Source organism: Canis lupus, chromosome 28 (assembly GCF_048164855.1).
Source record: "Canis lupus baileyi chromosome 28, mCanLup2.hap1, whole genome shotgun sequence".
NCBI lineage: Eukaryota > Metazoa > Chordata > Mammalia > Carnivora > Canidae > Canis > Canis lupus.
This window is the reverse complement of record NC_132865.1, coordinates 9,522,258-9,545,389: the sequence shown is the minus strand read 5'-3', so window position 1 is coordinate 9,545,389 and position 23,132 is coordinate 9,522,258. Positions and strand designations below refer to the sequence as shown.

The following is a 23,132-nucleotide window of genomic DNA, read 5'->3' as shown; positions in this document are numbered from 1 at the left end:
GAGTTCTGAGTTTTTAACTCCAGATCTGCTAATTCACCTGCTGTGCGACCATGCAACAGTTACCGCGCATCTCTGAGCCTAGGCTTCCTCACCTGGAAAATCAAATTAAGGATAATACTTCATATAGGGTTGTTGTTAGGTTGTTGTGAGGACTAAACGAAATAATATACGTTAAGGGTATTGGGCATAGCACTCGGCACAGAGTGAGTGTTCAACCAACGTTAGGGGAGAATAACCTGGCTACATGTTAAAGCTATTTTCTAGCTCTTTAAAAAAATCTGAAAGCACTCACATTAGATTTTTTATTGCTTGTATTTTTATTCTGAAAGGTTCAAGTGGAAAATAGGCAAACTATCCAATTATATAAAGAACCAATTTTCACATCCGGTTAGTCCATCCCCAATTCCTCTAGGGCTACCTACTCAGGCTTCTCCCTTTTGTTATTTTTTCCCTCCTGCCACTTGCATTTTTTAACCGGATTTTCTTTTATTATAAAGACAATGCATCCGTTTTAAAACTTTTAAGGTAGAAAGAGGTATAAAATGAAAAATGAACTTTTCTCTTCCATCACTGACTTCCTATTCTTTTTTTTTCCCCTGAGATAATCACTATCTCTATCAAATTCTTACGAATCTTCAAGCTTCCGAATATATATTCCATACAAATAAGGTCATACTACAATACCCCCTGCACCTTGCCTTTTCATTTAACACAATAGTATGTCATATAACAAAAGATACAGATCCACCATGGCTTTTTTAGTCCTTTGCTTAAATGTGACATGCTTTATTTGAGTTCCCCGATTGATGGATATTTATTTGTGATTCTTGTTTACATAAATAGCAGTGTTTTCTATGCTTTGGTACACATGTCTTGACACCCTTTGGCAAGAATATGGGTAAGACAAATTTCTAGAAATGCCTGCTATTAGGCCAAAGGGTCGATGCATTTTTAATTTGAATAGATATTGCTGCCAAACTGTTCCCCTATGGGGTAGAACCAGATTGCACTCTGATCTCTCAGTGGAGCCTGACACTATCTGCTCTCCTGTAACCTTTCACCAAATGTATTATCCACGTTTTGAACTGCATTAATCTGATAGATGAAAAATTTTTATCTCTTTGTTGTTTGAATTTTCATCTTTTTAATTAGGAGTGAAATTGAGCATTTTCCACCTACTCATTGGACATTTGTGTTTTTATAAACTACTTGTCCAAACATTTGCCCATTTTCCTGTTTTTTTTTTATGACTCTAAGTTCTTAGTAAATAACCCACTGTTTGTTGTATGTGGTGCAGCATTATAATTTATAGTGAAAATATTGCTGTCACTAATTATACATTCACATTCATATTTATATATCACACAAAATTATTCCATTTATGCAACCTAAAGTAGAAAATTGAGACTGATTTTATAGTTATAGGAAATGTCTACTTTAGCATTTTATTTTTTTATTTTTTTATTTTTTTAAAGATTTTATTTATTTATTCATTAGAGACAGAGAGAGAAAGGCAGAGACACAGGCAGAGGAAGAAGCAGGCTCCATGCAGGGAACCCGATGTGGGACTCAATCCCGGGTCTCCAGGATTACGCCCTGGGCTGAAGGCGGCGCTAAACCGCTGAGCCACCCGGGATGCCCTACTCTAGCATTTTATTATTGTGTGTCATTAAACATATTAAGTGATACCAACTGATGAACCATTACGTACTATATCCATTCATCCAAGTGTCCCACAGATATATTTATTAGTAATATTTCAGTCTATGTACCACTTTACAAAAATTTGCTGTACTAAACATCAGACCATATTTGCCTTGCCTGGAGAACTGAGTTTTAGAGCTTACTTCTCTTAATATGCCTTTTATAATTATTCCAGGGTAGGTATTTAGAGTCATCAAGATATTTGATGAGATGATTCTAGAAGGAACCTGTGATAATCAGAAAGAGTTGACAGGAGAAGAATGAAGCAAGAGGATCACATACTGTTTTGTGAACCATAGTGGGTGACAAAGGCTAACACTAGAAAAAAAATCACTATTGTCTGACTCCACAAAATTCCCATTTCCAGTGAGTCATGCCCCAATTAAACTATGAGTGTCTTAGGAATAGAAAATGTATTTTCAGATTCTTTTTAAAAAACTTATATTGTGGTAAGATGAAACCTACCTTCTTAACAAAATTTTAAGTGTATAATACATTTTCATGGACTCTGAGTACTAGGTCATATGCCAAAGCTCTAGAGCTTATTCATTCATCTTGTTTAACCAAAACTTTGTACTCATTAATTAGTAATTCCCTATTTCCTCTCTCTTCAGCCCCTGGCAATCACGAAGCCACCCTTTGATTCTGAGTTTGATTATTTTAGACACCTCACACGGGGGGAATCATGTAGTGCTCATCTTTCTGTGACTGGCAGATATATTAGCATAATATCCTCCAGTTCATTCATGGTTGTCACATACGGCAGAGTTTCCTTATTTTTTAAGGTTGAACAGTATCCCATCACATGTAGGTGCCACATTGCCTTTATTCATCTGTTGACAGACATTTAGCATATTTCCACACGTTGGTTTTTGTGAATAGTGAAACAGTGAACACAGCCTTGCTGATACCTCTTCCAGATCATGATTTCAATTATTTTGGACAAATATCCAGGAATCGGATTGCTAGATTATGTGGTATTTCTATTTTTAGTTTTTTGAGTATCCTGTATATTGTTTTCCACAGTGGCTGCACCATTTTGTGCTCCTACTCAGAGTGTACAAGGGTTCCCTTTTAACCGCATTCTCACCAACAATTGCTGTCTTTTATTTATTTATTTATTTATTTATTTATTTATTTATTTATTTATTTTTATAATAGCCACCCTGACAGGTGCAAAGAGATATCATTAGCCATTTGATCTCTTCTTTGGATAAATGTCTATTCAAATTTTTAGGCTATTTTTTCAAATCAGGCTGTTAGTTTGTTTTTTGGTTTTTTTACTAATGAGTCTTAGGGGTTTTTGACATACTTTGGAGATAACCTCTTATCAGATATGTGGTTTGCAAATATTTCCTCCCATTCCATAGGTTGCCTTTTCATTTTGTTAATTGTTTCCTTTGCTATGCAGAAGATTTTTAGTTTGAGATAGTTCCACTGTTTCATTTTTGGTTTTGTTGCCAACTAAGTTTCTTTATATGCCCCATAATTAACAATTTCCATTAATATTGGCAGACTAAATATGAGCGTAACAAATTTGTAATTTTTACATAGTGGTTATTAACACCATACAGTAGTTTTAAGTATAAATCAATAATGTCATTATAAATACACTTATTCCCCATTTCTAACTATGCCTGCTAGGTCTCTGATTTATCATTTCTTCACATTCATATCCCTATTATCTCATATTTTATTTAATCCATCAATTCTTAAGAGTTTTTCTTCTACTATTTCTAATCGTATAAACAGATTTAGTATTTACTATATTAATTATCTTTTACAGAAGTATATTTTGGGGAATAAATATAGACATAGGAAGCAATACAGACCAAAACATGGTTAAGTTAAGGTCAACATTATCCGACAAAAACCCCATGTTCCCATGTCCCATGTCCCCAGTTTTAGGTGCTTTAATCGTGATGAAATGGTCCCTGTTGACCTAATGCTATTAATAAAGTTAACAGATTTGCCTTAAAATTGGTTAAAGTGGTTTTGGAGGTTATCTGCTCACAAAAGTGCAGACAGTTGTGATTCTTCTACTCTTACGTTTCTCATGTTCCACATATGCTTTGATTTGTGATAAGAACGTGACTTAGAAGACTGTGCAGATCCAGGACTCTGAGAGTGGGGAGATGCCCTCCGCATGAGGTTCCTGGATATGACCCTCTGAAGATTCTTCATGGAAGACCCTGCAGCCCTGGTGATCACCCAGGGATGATCCAGGACCTGCCCGGCTGACATGCGATGACTAGCCTCCAAAATAAGTAGTTTGTCTATAAAGTCCTTCGCCAAGTGGGAAATATTTGGCCAAGGCTAGGAAGGAAAAATAAATAAAATAGAATAAAATAAATATATAAAGTAAAAATGCACAAACACACATAGAGAATCATCTTCTTAATTACATAGATCAATGCATATCAAATCCAAAAGACTCTTTTTTAAAAAGTAAGTTAAATACTGTAGCATTAAATATACAGGGAATCGGAAAATCTACTTTTGAGAGCCAAAAAAAAAAAAAAAAACAAAAACAAAAAAAAAAAAACAAAAAAAAACACTCTATTTGGCAAAAGGAAAAAACAAACACAAATTGTCTTCCAAACTCTCTGTTCCCGAATGAGAATTCCTTTCCAGAAATCTGTCCAGCGTGCTTCAATTAGCAGTGTGAGTTCCCACATCACATTGACGTGGGCTGGACGAGGCAAAGCAGCTGTGGTCCAGACAGTACAGCAGAATCGGGTTTGTATTTATCTCTCTGGTCATCTCAGAGAGTTCCCGGGACTCTGAGAATGAGCTAGACTGGGAAGTGGAATGGATAGAGAAATCGTCAGCTTTTTCTCTCCCTTTAAAAACTTATTCCAGACTTAGGACACCTCCATCTCCACGGCCACCAGAGAGAAAGAGTAAAACATAAAGGGCACTTGAGTGAAGAACCTTCCTGCAGTGCATTTCTTCAACACACACTCAGAGCCCTCATTACTCCCAATCAGTTAGCTACAATACAATACAATACAAGTGGGATTGGTCATGTGGCAGAGAGACTGCAGGGTGCCACGTGTACAACCAGCTACTTGATGTTTCGGGGATTCATTCTGGCAATATTTACAGAGTTTGCACATACTTTACAATAGCAGCAATTCATAGTGACTTTTGTGAGGATGGAGACAATAGAGCTGTTGTTTTACACTTGTTTTCTGCATTATCTATCAACACATACCATAGACCTAGGAGGAAAAAAGAAAACTGTAGTTTTGTATCCGTTGTCATCTACCACAGAGAAACATTGAGAAAATTGCCAGTACAGTCACTGTATTTCAAACAATAATTTCTGGTTGACAGGTGTTTTTTAAAAAATTGCATCTCCCAAGAAGGATAGGAAATCCTTACAACCTATTGTCTTTGCCCTCATGTAAGAAAAAAATCAGACTCAATTCAGATGTCACACTCTCGATCTCTTAACACTCTATTGGCCTGGAATTTGAATCAAAAGAAGCCAGTAAAGCAATTGCTCCTTTTTTTTTCCTTTATCTTATTTAGGTAAATGAGATATGAGAAATATTTATCTCCAAAATAAAAGGCATGAAATAAATGGACACATTTGCCAAATACTCAAACACAGGGAAAATAAAATGTAAACACTACATGTCTAGACAAAGTACGTCAGTGGCTGACACTCACAATGGCATATCCTCTGCTTTGGCTAGACATCTATTTGGCTCTGGATCCAGACACATTTATCTAGGCTCAAGGTTAAATTAGATGTCCCCAATGGAACATTATAAGACAAGCAACTGAATATTTCTGGAAAATATAAAATATGTGTAGTGAGATTTATGAAGAGCTCATTAAGATGACCCCAAATGAATATATACTTAAAATGCAGTTGCAGAAAATAAGGCAACATTGAAAAGTTCTTTAGCCAAAGTGCATTTTTCAAAGATGAGTTATAAATTACAGGATTCCTGAGCCATAATGAACAGCTAGAGAGCACCTGAGAGTCAATTCCATATTACACAGTAGAAAATGACAGGTATAGAAAAAAATGTCAGAACTATCTATTTTTAGCTTCTTGATCTAAAATTTATTTTTGTCTATGTTATATAAAGTATGAAATAAATTAACATACATATCTATTTTATAAATGAATAAAAATTGAGTGTGCATGCTCATAATTTTTTGACTAATAGTGCTGTATGATGAGAAATGATTTAGAGGGGCGCCTGACTGGCTCAGTCAGTAGAGTATGTGACTCTTGATCTTGGGGTTGTGAAGTTGAGCCCCACACTGAGCATAGAGATTACTTTTTTAAAAAAATGATTTGGAGACCAAACATTGAATTAAATTCATATCTTGGACTCTCACTTGATGACATCATTCAGTCCCTTTACCAGCCTGGACATCCACCTTGCCATTTCCACTTTTTGCCTAGAAAATTCCTCTGTTTTGCTTTGCTCAGGAATCTCAAAGAGACATTGCCATCAATCAGCCTATCAACCATTAGTCAGCCTGTCGACCCATCTTAAGGCGGAAAAAGTCTGGGATGAGGCAAGTGGATTTGGACTACACAGGCTGTCCAGCCCTATACAGCTCTAACATAGGGTCTCAGCCTCCTCATCAAAAAAAATGGAGACCATATCTCTCTCACTAGATTGCTATTACAACCAAATTAGATCAAGTATGTGACAAATGGTTTTCAAAATATAAAATATCATGTTCTTGTTACTATTAAATCAAAATATAGTTCTTTCTTCAGTTCTTTTGTGGACACATCCACCTACTATATTCGGAGAACTGGAAGAAGAAAACTATCCAAAACTTCTCATACTGATTCTACTTACTGTTATCATGATAAATGTGTGTCCTCAAAAACAAGTTCTGCGTTAAGAGGTAATGAACCAAGTGGAAAGAAAGGTAGCAAGACATCCAGATGGCTAACAGGCACATGAAAAGATGCTCAACATCACTCATCATCAGGAGAATACAAATCAAAACTACAATGAGATATCTGTGAGAATGGCTAAAATGAACAACACAGGAAACAACAGATATTGGTGAGGATGTGAACCCTCTTACACTGTTGGGGGGAACACAAACTGGTATGGCCACTCTAGGAAACAGTATTGGGGTTCCCCAGAAAGTTAAAAACAGAACTACCCTACAACCTGGCAGGCTCACTACTAGGTATTTGCCCAAAGGATACAAAATTACTGATCCAAAGGGATATATGCATCCCAATGTTTATAGCAGCATTATCAACAATAGCCAAATTATGGCAAGAAGCAAAGTGTCCATTGACTGATGAATGGACAAAGAATATTACTCAGTCATCGAAAAGAATGTATCTTGCCATTTGCAACAACATGGATGGAGCCAGAGTGTATTGTGCTAAGTGAAATAAGTCAGTTATAGAACCACAATTACCATATGATTCCACTCATATGTGGAATTTAAGAAACAAAACAGATGAATGTCAGGGGGGGAAGGGACAAATAATAAGAGACTCTTAACTATAGAGAAGCAACTGAGGATTATGGGGGGGCGGGGAATGGGTTAAATAAGTGATGGGAATTAAGGAGGGCACTTGACAGGATGAGCACTGAGTGTAATATGTAAATGATGAATCACTAATTCTATTCCCGAAACTAATATTATACTATATTTTAACTAACTGGAATTTAAATCAAAACTTAAAACTATAAAAAAAAAGAAAGAAAGAGAAAGAAGAAAGAAAGAGAAAGAAAGAAAGAAAGAAAGAAAGAGAGAGAGAGAGAAAGAAAGAAAGAAAGAAAGAAAGAAAGAAAGAAAGAAAGAAGAAAGAAAGAAAGAAAGAAAGAAAGAAGAAAGAAAGAAAGAAAGAAAGAAAGAAAGAAAGAAAGAAAGAAAGAAAGAAAGAAAGAAAGAAAGGTAGCACTTGCTTTTATTCTGAGGTCATTCAATTAATTTAGTGACAAGCAAACTGTAATATTTATGAACAATTCAGTCCTTCTTTATTCCCTTTGCTCTTTCTTCCTTTCCTCATCTGGTTCTTTGTCTATTTGTCTATCCTCTCCAATAGAAATTGATTAAACTGTATAAAACACAATAACAAAAAGAAGGTACAAACTGAAATTTAATACTAGCAGTTGCACTATCTATTCACTTTGGAAGAATAAAGGGAACTTAGAGGAATGGTATTTTATATTCTATTGGTCTTGATTCTTTCACCTTTAAGCAGAGAAGTAAGGAATGATGTTAGTTTTTTGCGTTCTAATTTCTTGATGAATAATTCCTCCTAATGTAGTTCGATTGCAGAAATGATTGTAGAGAATCAGTAGTAAATCATTATTAAGAAGCTAGATACTAACACACACACACACTCACACATGCACACACATACACAGCTCCTAAAATTCTAGATGCAACATCTCATAATTTAAGTATTGTAATTAACATTAAAATTTGCTAAATAAGAGCTTAATGAAGTACAGGGTAATAATTATTGATGGATTTAATTATAGTTTTCAGAAAACTACAAATATCTGTTTTTAAGTAGACAGATAAGCTACCATTAAAATCCCTGGACTAAGAGCACTCAAAGTAGAATTTATCTCCTTAAAAATAGTAGCACTTAGTGGTGCCTGGCTAGCTCTGTCAGAAAAGCACATGCCTCTTGCTCTTGGCCTTGTGAATTCGAGCCCCCCATTGGGTATAAAGATCACTAAAATAAATACATACATACATACATACATACATACATACTTTTTAAAAATTTGTTTTATAGAATATTTATTCAAAACTTCTACTGAGGGCACGTGGGTAGTTCAGTCAGTTAAGCATCCAATTCTTGGTTTCAGCTCAGGTCATGATCTCAGGTCCTGGGATCAAGCCCTGTGTCAGGCTTTGCACTCAGCACATAGTCTGCTAGAGATTATCACACTCTCCCTCTCCCTCTGCTCCTCCCCTGATCACCCTCTTTCTCTAAAATAAATAATCAAATCCTTAAGGAAAAAAAAACACTTCTACTGATGACAATTCTCTAACTAGCATTTTCCTTCCTTAAACTTCAGTGACCAACCTTGGTAGGATTTCATTTAAGCTTTGCAATTAAATTTTATATAAATGTGCCCAAAAGTACCAATTAACTCTCCATGATTTTATTAGTCGTAGACCAGAAAAAAATCACTCTTCCTCATGTCAGAAAGCAGGAGATTCTATCATCTTTATATTATAAATACTTAAAATTTAAAATGTTTTCTCCCCAATCTAAAAGCAGACCTTAAATTGTTTTATCTTTGCCAAAGTTAAAACTGTTCAAAGACAGAGCTAATTGCGTCAGAATGCTTTATCTATCGTGGCATTTGTAAACCCTAGAAAAAGTCAGGAGATATATGCAAGTTATTACAAGTAACATCTAATTAAAAATGGAAAAAGAATCAATCCTATACCAGGCTCACAAAAAGAATATTTTTGTGAGTTAAGGAGTTCCTGACAGGAGAGAAGTGATGCTTCCAGTTTTTCTTATAAGGAAAACAGTGGAATTTAGAGAGGATTGTACAGTCTAATTTGCTTGAGTATTATCACATTTTGAAACACTCAAGGTTAAAAAGAGATGTGTTCACTTTTTAAATAAATAAATGGATAAATGGATAAATAAATAAATAATAGAACATAAGACGAGAAACTGAACTAGTCTTTGAAATCTAAATCAATAGTTGATTTGTTGCCCCATATATAATATATATTAGAACCCAGTTCCTATTATACATCTCATAAACCAGAACACAAACATAACATTAAATTTTGATATTTGTAGGTTGGCAAAAACGTCATGCAAATAGTTATTTTCTCTTCAACTCCATGAATTCCGTTGATGATATCAAGGTCAAAAAGTGCAACATAATCAAGGAAACAGATAAGTACTTTACACTCTTATAAACTACCCGTTATACCAAGGGTAACATCTACACAGCCAAAATGAAATGCACATGGTTTCAATGCCAAGAAACACTCACTCAGATTGTGTTTAAGGGAAGAAAATATACTTGTACAATTTAAGTCAGAGAAGAGATGAAGAAAGTGATCAAAAGAAAATGAGGTGCATTTGATGTATGTGAAAGATGTGAAATGAAAGATTTTATAACCATTAAAATTATTTTCTGTAAAACAACTTTCAACTTTCAAAGTAAAAATTTCACTTAAAAAGTTGAGCACCACATTTTTGTGAGTATAAGTTTTTAAGAACTAAACCACAGGAATGGGAACCAAATTACAAGAATTATGGCCTAACTGAAATGTGGTTCATTTCATTATTGAAATTCTAGTCATGATGGAAAGAGGATAAAAGAGAATCAAAGAGCCAAATCTTCTGTTCTCCTTTCCCTTTTTCCTACTTAATAATCTCAATGGAAAAGAAATACAGCAGAGAAAAAATAAAAGAAATTAATGGGGATGAGGATATAGAAAGAAAATTGGGGTCATGGCTGGTGAGCAAAATCCATCAGATATGTTACTTTTAAGTCAGGGCATCAATAAACCTTTTCCTACCAGTAGGGCAATCATAGGTGAATCTAAGTACATGGGGACCATTTTCTATTAATATCTATGTAGGATTTCTTAAAAATGTTTTTAATACCAGTGTTTATCTTTGCCAGCTGGCTAATATGGTTACGAGACTCATTTTATTATCAATTTTTTTTCACATCAAAAAAGATTACTGTGATATAGTGCAATATAATTAGACAATAATACAATTCCCAACTCCTTGGCGAGAATGTGTAATTAATTTATCATTAGCATTAAAATGTTAACACCTCACTTTTCACACTTTCCACTTAAAAGGTGATAAAGGTATACTTGGCCTATATATAGGCCTTCATATATATATGAAGATACTGGTTATATATAGGCCTATATACTGGCCTATATATATATATTTATATATAAATATAAAGATTTTTATATTTATTTATAACTAGTAACTTAGTTAAGTAAAATTCAAACTTGTAGTCCCACTGTTTCCCACATTAATAGTAATAGTAACAGAAATAGCTAACACATATATAGTGCCCTGTACTAATATCTGAAACTATTCTAAGCACTGGACATTTTTAAGCTCGTTTGGTCTTCACAACAACGCTGTGAGTAAACACTGTCATTATTACTATTTTACAAATAAAGAAACCGAGATACAGAGAAATTAAGAAATGTACCCAAAGTCACACAGTTAGTAAAAGGCGGAGCTGAGAATGGATCCAGCCAGCATTGCTCCAGCCCTTAACCATAACACTACACTGTTTTACAAAATACCCACATAAATATACACTCACCTGCACACAATGCTCTAAAACTGTTCATTTTTACTACATATTCCCTTTTACGTATTTTTGCATATATCGTTCTGTCTACTTGGAATGTGTCAATCTCCCTTGCAGAAACTCCTCCCTTTCCTCCAAGACACAGCACAAATGTCCCCTCCTTCAAGAAATCTGACTCAAATTTCCTAAGCAGTAAGACTGTCTTCCCTTGTTCCATGGACTTTGCACCTCTGCTCCTTCATGTAGCAGAGCACTTACATTTGAAGAGATACATAAAAATCCTTGGTCTCTCAGGCACCTGGGTGGCTTAAGGATCCAACTCTTGATTTTGGCTCAGAGCATGATCTCAGGGGTGTTAGATGCAGCCCTGAGCCGGGCTCCCTGTTCAGCAAGGAGTCTGCTTGAGATTCTCTGTCTCCTTCGGCCTCTCACCCTGTTCACACTCTCTCTCTCATTCACATAAATAAATAACTCTTCAAAAAAAAAAGAGTACTTGGTCCCTCAGACAAGACCACTTGCTTCCAAAGAACAGGGAAACAGGGACACCGAGCATTTTCATGTGGATGTGGATATTCCCAGAGCTAACCACAACTCGTGGCCAGAGGAAGGCCTGACAAGGAGGGTGGAGAGCACACAAGAAGGCTTTCCAACAGTCTCTGGGAGAATGATGGATGAGTCTTTTACTTACTATCTCCAGCATGAGCCCTGCTGCCAAGCTGAAAGCCATCGTGATGGTACTGGTGATCCAGTAGCTAAGTAAAGGCCTCCCTCACACAGGAGACAGGATTTCTTTTTTCTTCACCAGGCGCTCAGTCATTCTACCCTGGTTGCCTCCTGGCCATTGCAAGAAGCGACTGAAAAGGGGAACTCCTACCTCTACCCTGAGAAGCCCAGTGAGTGGAGTAAATGTACCCTTCCAAACCATCCTAACATTCCAGAATGAATTTAATAAATTTAGCAATTGAAGATACTGGTTATCTAAACTTTACCTTGCTATAAATTAAAATTTGAATTCTATGTTCAATGCAGTTATAGTTGAGATATATTTATTCATGTAGTTATAAATCAGCATCTCTTAATAATTTTTTAAAGATTTTATTTATTTATTCATGAGAGACCCAGAGAGAGAGGCAGAGACATAGGCAGAGGGAGAAGCAGGCTCCTCGCAGGGAGCCCAATGTGGGACTCGATCCAGGACCCTGGGGATCACACACTGAGCCAAAGGCAGATGCTCAACCGCTAAGCCACCCAGGCTTCCCAGAATCTCTTAATAATTTTTTAAAAGCAATTATTTGTGTTAAATGCATTCTCTCTGCTTAACTCTTCATGACATCTTATTGGATCTAAGGAGGAAATATGATACAGGCCCAGCCTTCAAAGACCCAACAATGTCTTAGAAAGATTGCATAAATGTCAAAGCAAAAGAAATTCGTTATAATCCTATACACTATTCAGGAAAGAGAAAGAATAACACAAGTGGAATGGTCATCTAAACTCCATGAAGGAATATATTTCACCTAAAATCAAGAAGAATTAAACCTTATTATAGCTAATCTTTTGCTTACACATGGATATATATATATATATTATATTTGCTTATACATGGATATAGATATGCATATAATATATTTGCCAAGTGTCTAGCAAAATATTTGCTATATATATATTAAACATATTCTTCTTCTTCATCATCATAGGAGCTACAGCACTTAAATCTCAGGAAGTTTTGTCCTATTTATTGCACTTTTCCACCTGACTTTTAGAGAAAAGAAGTGATTCACGCAATGTGTCATACTTGGAATTTTATTTATAAACAAAGGGACTTTAAAAAGCAACCCACATTTATTATCTTACAGTTCTGCAGGTCAAAAGGAGTCTGACAAGCTAAAATCAAGGTATCAGCAGAGCTGCCTCCTAGAGGTTCCAGAGGAGAGTTCTTTCCTTCCCTTTCCTGTGTCTAGAGACTGCACACATTCCTTGGTGCGCGACCTCTTCTTCCATCTCCAAAGCACATCGCTCCAATCTATGTTCCCTTCATCACATCTCCTCTTTCTATCTTTGACACTCCAGCCTTCCTATTGTAAGGATCCTTGTGATCACCTCGGGTTCATCCAGATAATCCAGGATAATCTCTCCATCTCAAGATGCTTAGTCTCATTTGCAAATTCTTTTTTGCCACGGAGGGTAGCACATCTACCGACTCTGGGTATTAGTGTATGGACTTTGGGGGGCTATTATTCTGTCTACCACACTTATGCTTCCAGAATCAATGGTCACCCTGGTATTTAAATAATTGATGCATTTAGAAATTACTTTGCTTGCTGATAAATGGTAGGAATACAATAATATGATGACAGAGAAAACATGATGATATACTTTTCTATGTCTACTAATCTATGTTTCTATGTCTACTATCTTGTTTTATGGATTGAATATTTGTGGACTGAATATTTGTGTCCCTCTGAAATTCATATGTTGAAGCTCTAATCCTTGTATCACTATATTTAAAGAAGGCTCCACAGAAGTAATCAAGGTTTTAAATGAGGTCATAAGGGTAGGATCCTGATCTGATAGGATTAGTGCCCTTTTAAGAGATACCAGAGAGTTTGCTCTCTCTGTCCCTCTCTGCCTCTCCCTACCCCACCTCTCTCTCTCCACACACAGAGGTCACGAGAGCACACCATGAGATACCAGCTGCCTACAAGCCAAGGGAAGAGGCCTCTTCATGAAACCTACCTTGTTGGAAATTTGATCTTGGACTTCTAGGCCCCTAGAACTGTGAGAAATAAATTTCTGTTGTTTAAGTCATCCAGTCTGTGGTATTTCACAGCAGCTTGAGCTAAGACACTTAGTTTGTGTCTTGTAAAAGAATGTGAATATGATGGACATAGGTGCCTGACAAACACAGGAAAGAAAGCCAATGGGATATAAACCCAGTAATGTATTTCACAATCTGGCAATCTGTGTTGCATGTTGTCTGAGGCTACAAACAGGCATCTCCTCAAGTAGTAGAGGGTGCCACTGTGGAGACAATGTCAATGCTCCATCCGGATTATGAGCTCCTCTTTTCTGTATGTACACACATCCCCTTCCTTTGGAGTACTTTGCTTCTAAAACCCAACACCTTGCTTTTTTTCAATGACCGTGCTGTGGCTCCTGGAGCTACTTGCCTTTGATCCGCAGAAAATGTAAAAATATACCACCAGCTCCCCACCACCATCACCCTCACTGACTAACAGAAAGAGGTAGGTGTGAAAATCCAGCTCACCTGGGTTGGAAGAATGTTGAAGAATTCTTCCCTGCAAGATGAGGCAGACCTTTATGGCTTAGTCCTCCTCACCTTCCCAGTCCTGCTTACCCCACTCCCTGACCTGTCTCCCTGGGAGTTGACTCTTAATAAGTCACTTGAACATGAAACTTCTTCTCAGGGATTTCTCAGCCTTTTAGGGAATCCAACCCTAGAAACCCTCAGAATTGAAGGACAAACATTATATGGTCTCATTCATTTGAGGAATATAAAAAATAGTGAAAGGGAATAAAGGGGAAAGGAGAAAACATGAGTGGGAAATAGCAGAAAGGGAGACAGAACATGAGAGACTCCTAACTCTGGGAAACGAACTAGGGGTGGTGGAAGGGGAGGTGGGCACTTGATGGGATGAGCACTGGGTGTTATTCTATATATTGGAAAATTGAACACCAATAAAAAATAAATTTATAAAAAAAAAGAAACCGGGATCCTGGGTGGCGCAGCAGTTTGGCGCCTGCCTTTGGCCCAGGGCGCGATCCTGGAGACCCGGGATCGAATCCCACGTCGGGCTCCCGGTGCATGGAGCCTGCTTCTCCCTCTGCCTGTGTCTCTGCCTCTCTCTCTCTCTCTCTCTGTGACTATCATAAATAAATTAAAAAAAAAAAAAAAGAAACCCTCAGAATTAAACCTGATGAAAGGACTTTTTAAACAATATATTGCTCATTATTTTTGCACATTAAAAAAGCAATAGCAATATCCAGTCCACACATGGCCCAATAAAGCACACCCCCGGTACTTATACTGTGTGTGGTCTCTTTCCACATTGAAGCTGGGCTAGCCTAAGGCTCATAGAACTCACAATGGAATGAGACAGAGGTAATGCTGTGCCATTTCCAAACACAGCCTTGAAAAGCACTGGCAACATCCACTGTCTCCCTCTTGGAACACTCCCTTTTGCAAGGCCTAAACTACCATGTAAGACTACTACTACTCCGCTGGAAAGATGCCATGAAGAATCCCCCAGGGAGAGAAGGCCCTATGAAGCAAAGAGAGAGGAAGGTGAATAAGGCCTACGGTTCTGGTGACCTAGTTGACCCCAAATTTCCAGCCACCCCCACCAAGATATCAGACATTTGAAAGACCATCAGGGACATTATCTCAATCAAGACCCCATGACTGCAATTCCATCCCACATCACGTAGGACGGAAGAGTCACTGAGCTATAAGCAAAACAGAAATATGAATTCTTTGTAAATAAATGAACAACAGAGACAGAAAGATATTCGAACTATAAAGAGAAAAACCAAAATGATCTATAATCCCCACACCAGGAAAGAAGTTCTGCTAACATCTTACTGTATTTCTTTTAAGCCTTTTTCCTATGCATACATTTTTCCACATGATTGTGACATTCTCTATATGGTTTATGTTCTGCCTTTTTTTTTTTTTTTTTTACACTTGGTAGCATACTGTGAACATTTTCCAACATCCCTACAATTTTTAAGCAGGCATAATTTAGGGACTATCATACTCGATCATATGGATGGTTCATAATTTACTCAAATGTTCTTTTAGGGTTTTTTAAAATGTTCCACTTCTGTAACTGTAGGTCAGATGAGCATCTTTATACTGAAACCTTTGTCGCATCTGGAATTATTTCCTTAGATTCTAGAAGTGCAAGGGTGCCTGGGTGGCTCAATGGGATGGACAGCTACCATTGGTTCAGGTCTTGATCTCAGTGGGCCCTAGGATTGAGTCCAAAAAGGGGTTCCCTGCTTAGTGGGGAGTCACAAATTATATTTCTAAGAATAGAATTGTGCTCTGTCTCTCAAAAAAATAAATAAAATCTTTTATAAAAAAAGACTCAAACAAGTGGAATTACTAGATCAAAATATATAAACTTTTAAAAGTTCTAGATATATATTTTAAAATTGCATCCTAAGAAATCTGTAAAATCTGCCCTCAATCATCAGTAAATGAGATGGTTCATCTCTTAGTACTCAGCAGCAATAAGGAGAGCTGAAGGGGTTTTCTTTTTATCTTTATCAATTTGAAAATTTTTTTAAACAAGACTTTGTTTTCATTTGTATTTTTTGGTTATTAGGGAAGCTGGACATCTTTCCAACTTTTAATAAAATGGTACTGCATTATCTGTGAATCCTCACCATCCTTTCCCACTTCCGTATGTAAGTCTCAGTTCTCAATCACCAATTTGGAGGAGTTTTTTAAAATGCATACATATACAATAAAATATTAAAGCTTTGTCAAAGTACAGAATATATAATATTTAAATTAATTTATATAGATTTAAATTAAAAGTTATTTAGCTTTTGATTTTGCTTAAGATGTTAAATATATAGACGTTATACCTTAAGTAGATATCATCAAACTGTCAAAAATTTCCTTCATGAGACAAAGAATCCTTTCATAGTTCAACATACACTATATTTGGTCACTTGCTGAAGATGAAATGAATTTCCCCTTTTGTCAGGCTTCCTACACACAAGCATTCACAACTTCCCTTCTCTACCCCAAAACAACAAGAAGTGAACACATTCATAAACACCGGGAGTTCCAAGTTTAAAGAGTAGATAAATATTTTACACAAGCTACGAGATTAAACATTTCCTACCGAGGAAACATTACATTACAAAAAGGGCTTGGATCACCTAGATTCAAGGCAGAAAATCTCTCACCAAACACCCAAGGGTCATGCTGAGCTTCTGAGTACACATCAGCCTACTCAGCTGATAGAAGAAAAACTACAAACTCACTTGTCTACTTAATTATCAATGTCATATGCTAACCACAGACAACTCAGTAATCCAGGCCTTTGCTACCTTGAGACCAAGAGCTCTCAGCCAGGGGTGATTTTGCCCCCATAGGGGACATTTAACAATGTCTGGAGACAATTTTTGTTGTTGCAACTTGAGGAAGGTGTTGAATCTAGTGTATTTACTAGATATCCAGTACATACCAGTACCTACAGTAGCGTATGGGGGCTGGCATGGAGACCCACCCAGTATGCCGTTAAACATCCTGCAATGCACAGGACAGCCCCATTCCCATCCTCTCCCCTCCCCTCCCTGTAAAGAATCATCTGGTATCTCTCCTGCCCCACACAAACTTACTGCATGGCTCTGGGCATGCCATACACCCTCCAGGACTTGTAATAAATTAATAAATCCTGTTTTTTTTCAAAGTTAAAAAAAAAAAAAAGAATCATCCAGCCCTAAATGTCAATAGTGCTGAGGTTGAGAAACTACACTAGGTTAACTCAATAGGAATAAAATTATTTCTTACCTCTCCCGTATAATTATATTTGCCTTTCAGAATCTTCCTGTAAAGTCTTGTATGGCTTTCATCATCAAAAGGCAGGACTCCGCTAAGTAAAACATACGTGATTACACCAAGAGCCCACATGTCCACTGCACTGGTATAAGGTCTCCTTAGCAAAATCTCGGGGGCTACATACTCTGGGGTCCCACAGAGTGTCCTCATTGTCCAGTCTCCACTTTTGTTCCCAGAATGTGCCAAACCAAAATCTGTGATTAAAATCTTTGACTCGGCACCCGGATGATAATATAAGAGATTTTCAGGTTTTAGGTCCCTGTGGGTTATTCGCAATGCATGCAGATACCTGATACCATCAGCAACCATCTGGAGAATTCTGACAGCATCGTGCTCTGTAAAGGATCCCTGAGTCATGAGTCGGTCAAAGAGCTCTCCTCCAGTAGCCAACTCCATCACCATGTAAACTCGATCCTGGGCCTCAAAGATCTCCACGAGCTGAACAATGTACTGGTGGCTCACCCGCCTCAGGATGGTGAGCTCTGAATCACACGCTTCTCGGCCTTCCCTCACTCTGGTTTCCACCACTTTTATTGCAAAAGGTTTCTTGGTGGTCTTCTGCTCCACCCTGACAACCTTGCTGAAATTGCCTGTCCCAATAAGAGCCTTGATGTCGTATCTATTGGGAAGAAAAGCCAAATCTGTTATCCTCTGAAGTGATGTTTCTTAAAAATTATCTGAGTTGGTGCTTTATATCATCTTTTCATCTTTACATCTCCCTATCTGATTCTTTGCTCGCTATTGCTTAATTATATTTATTATATTTGAAAGCCCCCCCCCAGATTCATCTTTGAAATGGAGGTAAGCAATGTTAAAGCAATCAGTTGGCAGAAAGATAACTATTAAGACAACCATCTTAATAACAGCAGCTACCATTTAATTAGATACTTATTGTATGCCAGAAAATTTACTTTTAAAAAAATATTTTTTAAAAAATTTACTTAGTAAAAAAAATTTTTTTAATTACTTTTTTTAAAAATTTACTTTTTAAAAAAAATTCTTGGGATCCCTGGGTGGCTCAGTGGTTTAGCGCCCGCCTTCAGCCCAGGGAGTGATCCTGGAATCCCAGGATCAAGTCCCACATCGGGTTCCCTGCATGGAGCCTGCTTCTCCCTCTACCTGTGTCTCTGCCTCTCTCTGTGTGTCTCTCATGAATAAATAAATAAAATCTTTAAAAAAAATTCTTCTTACAATGTCCCTATCAGCTAATGTAATACTATCTATCCCCCTTTTTCAGATAAGGAAATGAAGAATAACATAAGTTAAGTGATTTCCCAAGGCCACGTACATGGTAGTTGAAATGGATAGGATTTAAATCCAACCCCTTCAAGTGTGTTTCACCAAAATTCCCTTGAACTTTGGGACAACCTTCTACCATTTTCGTTCCTCCCTCCAGCCCTTGTTTTTACTATTCTGAAACAACAACCAACCCAGGTGGAAAGAGTACAGAAAAGAAACCTAGTCCTGTTTACAGCCTCTCTCTCATAAGAAGTAGGAAATCATATCAAAAGACAGGGCACAAAGAGTCTTCTTCAGGTTACTTGATTGTGAGCACACATGCCCTACTGCGCCCACGATAGCAACCTTGACAGATGATCACTGATAAACACGTCTGATGGGGGTGGTGTTTGAGCCACCGTTTCCTCCCAGCTTATTCCCTACACTTACACTTTCTACCCAAGAATCCGAATTTTATCAGGGGATACACGTTAACGTGTAAAGTCATTATCTCTCAGCTAGTATTTCAAAGGCTGGTGATCTTACACTTGAACTATCTGTGTAAACGTCTACGCCAATTTAAGAATTTTATCAAGTTTAACTGCCTATCTGAGAGATGTTGAGAAAGTGCATCACTTAGAATCATGATTTTTACAGCTGGAAAGAATATTGGAGAATGACCGAATCCAACCCCTCATTTTACAAATGAGGAACTCTGAAGATCAGGTTAGCAGATGGATTAAGTTCTAGAGTGAGGATGAGAACCCAGGTCGCCTTATTTTTATCATAATTTGCTGCTCTTCCCCTTTATTAAAACTTCTCCTGGGAGAGGAGGCCAGGGAGTGGAGTGTGCTGAGGGGAGTGTGCAGGGAAAGGTAATGCTTTCAACTGCACACTCAGTACCAGAGATTCAAATGCAAATATAAATCTGTGTTGTAAATAGCCTTACTTCTTTTTTGCTGAGTTCATTCTTCCAGTAATTTTCCCCCCTACCTCTCTGTTCCTTATATTTCTATGCTTCCTGAATAAAAATGGCATTTGGCTGCACTGGCTTACAGAAAACAGCTTTGTTCTATGCAATGCATTTAATTTTCTGGCCAATTACTTTATCAAAACAGACAGCAATTTACTCATCTTAAATAGATTCTGTTGCCTCTTCTCTTTCCAACTTTGCTTTTTTATTCACGTGCACACTCAGGTTGATTTTGAAGATAATCACAGGCATTTCAAATGCTACTGCTTTGCAGACCGACCAAAATTTACATTTACCTCTAATGTGGATGAAAGCACTTTGCAAGTACTAATTTTTCACTACGTCTTCAAAACTGCAGGCAAATTCATTTGTTCATGGAATTAATCATCCATTATCAGCTGCATTACCATCTCTGAGGAACTACACTCTTTTGTTTAAATAAAAGGAGCTTTATTCAATGCTGCTAAGGGGCCCTCATATACCAAATACTTGAAAAAATGCTAGTCATCTGGCATTGAAGGAAACCGTAGGCTTAAAGCCAAAATGTAGAGTACTGGAAATAAATGGTTTCAGACTGAACAACAAATGTCCCATAACAAATTCCTGTAACTGCAGCCTTGCTTGATGGCCATGGATGGTGACCATTTTTATGACTTGAGTGGCTATATCTTTGCAGCACCTGGCCCAGAGGGTACAGCAATAAATGTTGAATGAAAGAATCACTCACTAAATACATATTATTTCCAAATTATCACTTATATTTCGAAAACATTAAGGATCAAATCAAGCATTGGAGAAGGCATTTACAAGGCCATTCCATTCCTTCCCCTTCCACTCTTCTGCTCCTACCCACCGCCCGACCCTCAAAGTTAATTTTGTAGGTGGTGCAATTTTACATCATCCTCAGAATTGAAATCATGACTCTAACTTCAGCTGCTACAGACTGGGAATTTTTTGAACATGCATACAAAAATGAAACACGGAAACAATAATAATATCACAACCTATTTGATAGAAGCAATTATAATGAACTCCCAAGAAGAAAGTGCATATAGTCAGATTTAAATTCTATCATCTCTATTCTGCAAGAGTTATAAATAGAGTCACAACGGAGAAGAAAGACAACAGTATTTGAGACTCAAGTCTGCCACTGACTTGAACAAGTCACTTTATCATCTGGGGGTTAACTCTTCATCAGGTCAAAAGCCTTGAGTCAGTCGCTAGAGCCCTTACAATGTTGTGACCTTCCCCGTCTATGACCCCTGCACACTCTAAAGAACTGGGACTACCCTGCACATGGAGGTTATGAGAGTGGGTAAGACTAGACCACAGCAGCCTCATTTCTCTGGCTACAGATGACCAGAGATGCCATCTAACCAATTCAGAAGTGATAAGATCCCTCCCATGTCCATTCTGATTTAGGTACAATTGGATCAGACAACTTTGTCTCCATGCTTAGCAGCTACTGGACTAATCCACAAGGTCTCCTTGTATTAGAAGTTCCCCCGTAGGCCAAGAAGTGGCTCTGCACAGACTCTATTCACAGCACTGCGGGGAAGTGAGCATACAATTCAAGAGCTGGAAATGTCCCTGAGAAGCCAGATGAGCCACCCACCAAGCCCTGCAGGGTGGAAGAGGATTTCATGATTCTCTTCCTCTGTACGTCTGCCATGATACACTCTGTGGAAGTTATTTTTTCAGACCAACCAACCTATCATCCCTGCTCATTTCGTACATAGGGGTCAGCTAGGTCTTATGTGCACCTTAGCTCAGTAAAGACTTGATTTGGGACGCCTGGGTGGCTCAGCGGTTGAGCATCTGCCTTTGACTCAGGGCATGATCCTGGGGTCCCAGGATTGAGTCCCACATCAGGCTCCCTGCATGGAGCCTGCTTCTCCCTCTGCCTGTGTCTCTCTGCCTCTCTCTGTGTGTCTCTCATGAATAAATAAATAAAATCTTAAAAAAAAAAAAAAGACTTGACTCATGAACTAAGCAGCACAATTTGAATGTATCACTTTAATTATCCTCACAACATTCATATGGGGTAGATATTATGATTATTCCCATTTTACTGAGACCAAAACTGAGGAAGGAGAGAGGCTAAGGCACACTCTGGTCATCCAGACATATGATAAAAGACACAGGAGTGGATCTCAAGTCTGGCTGACTCAAAACCTTATTTCTATTCTATGAATTACGATCTCCTTTTCCAGAATGTGGTCAAGATCGTTCACAAACAGGCCTGTCTGGACCCAGCCCCAGCGTATGTGTGGCAAGGCCCCCATCAGCCATGTTGGGCTTGGGGGGCCCTCTCCTTCCTTCCCCAGCTCTGAAGTCCCAGATTTTCCCTCTTTCCTTGCTCCTGTCCCTCCTCTACTTTCAGTCTGGAATCCTCCCACTCCTCTGCCCTCCCTGTTCAGAGGGTCAAACAGAATCTGCCCCAACACTTGTTTAAAAACCATGAGGAAGACTCTGTCCCAAGACTATCAGGACTGGAGTCCAAGCTATGGCAGCAGGGGAGGGGGACTGGCTTCAGCCCCGTTGAGACCAGAGGCCAGTTTTCAGTCCTGGGCGAGCTAGTAGAAGAGGAGTCCTAGAGGAAGGGCCTGCGGAGGGAGCCGGTCCGGCAGGTGCTGGCCCAAGGTGGGCAGAGACCCGGAGGAAGCGGCCCCCTGATTGCATTTCAAGGGGAGGGTGCTCCGGTCCTCGGGAAAGACCTTCCTGCAAGACTTTTACATCTCAAAGGGGTTAGAGAAAGAACTTAGGGCCCTCAGGGGCCTTGCATCCCAAAGCAGCCCGCCTGGGGTTTAATCAGGCCTCGGGGAGGGTTCGGGGCCTTCCCCGCCCGGGCCCCGCCGCGGGGCCCTGCACCTTACCTGGCCAGGACGCGGGGGTGGAAGTGGGCGCGGAAGCGGGCCACCTGCATCCTGCGAGCCGCCTCGGCCACCGCCTCCGGCCCGGGGCCCCCGGAGCTGCCGCGGCCCTCGCGCTCCTGCCCGCCCGGGACCCGCTCGGGCGCCCCCGGGGTCACCTTGGTGCTGGCGCCGCAGCCCATGCCCGTCGCGCTGGGAAGGGCCGGGCGGGCGGGGCTGCGCTTAACCCCGAGCCCCGGGGTGGGGTGGGGTGGGGGCGGGGGCACCTCCATCCGCCCCACCCCACCCCCCGGGCCCGCTTGGAAGGAACCCCCACCGCGGGCCTCTGAAAACAAGCTTGCAAAAGGTCTGGCTGCCAGTAGGCCGCCTGGAGGGGTCAGCGACCCCTTACCTCCGCGGAGAGGCCGAAGCCTGGGCCTGTTTTCTCATCTGCAAAGTGGAGATGTGAGCCCCCAAAATGATGGGAGTCAATG

The 23,132-nt window shown here is 38.9% G+C and overlaps 1 protein-coding gene across 1 annotated transcript; it reads right to left on the bottom strand.

The window, feature by feature from the left end:
* Positions 1-72: 72 nt before the first annotated feature.
* Positions 73-22,841, bottom strand: PSKH2 (protein serine kinase H2). The gene is made up of 3 exons (XM_072803791.1): positions 22,663-22,841; positions 17,548-18,214; positions 73-4,020 (listed from the first exon to the last, which is right to left on the bottom strand). The coding sequence occupies exons 1-3, from the start codon at positions 22,839-22,841 to the stop codon at positions 3,715-3,717; spliced, it is 1,152 nt and encodes a 383-aa protein (XP_072659892.1). The 3' UTR covers positions 73-3,714.
* Positions 22,842-23,132: the final 291 nt, after the last annotated feature.

What these genes read in the sequence shown, in the direction of transcription:
- PSKH2 (XM_072803791.1), bottom strand. Translation starts at nt 22,841, where the DNA reads ATGGGCTGCGGCGCCAGCACCAAGGTGACCCCGGGGGCGCCCGAGCGG. An exon ending in CACCCCCGCGTCCTGGCCAG is followed by an intron (nt 18,215 to 22,662) that starts GTAAGGTGCAGG and finishes TCTTCCCAATAG; the next exon opens with ATACGACATCAAGGCTCTTA. An exon ending in AATATAATTATACGGGAGAG is followed by an intron (nt 4,021 to 17,547) that starts GTAAGAAATAAT and finishes TTTCCTTCCTAG; the next exon opens with CCTTGGCCAAATATTTCCCA.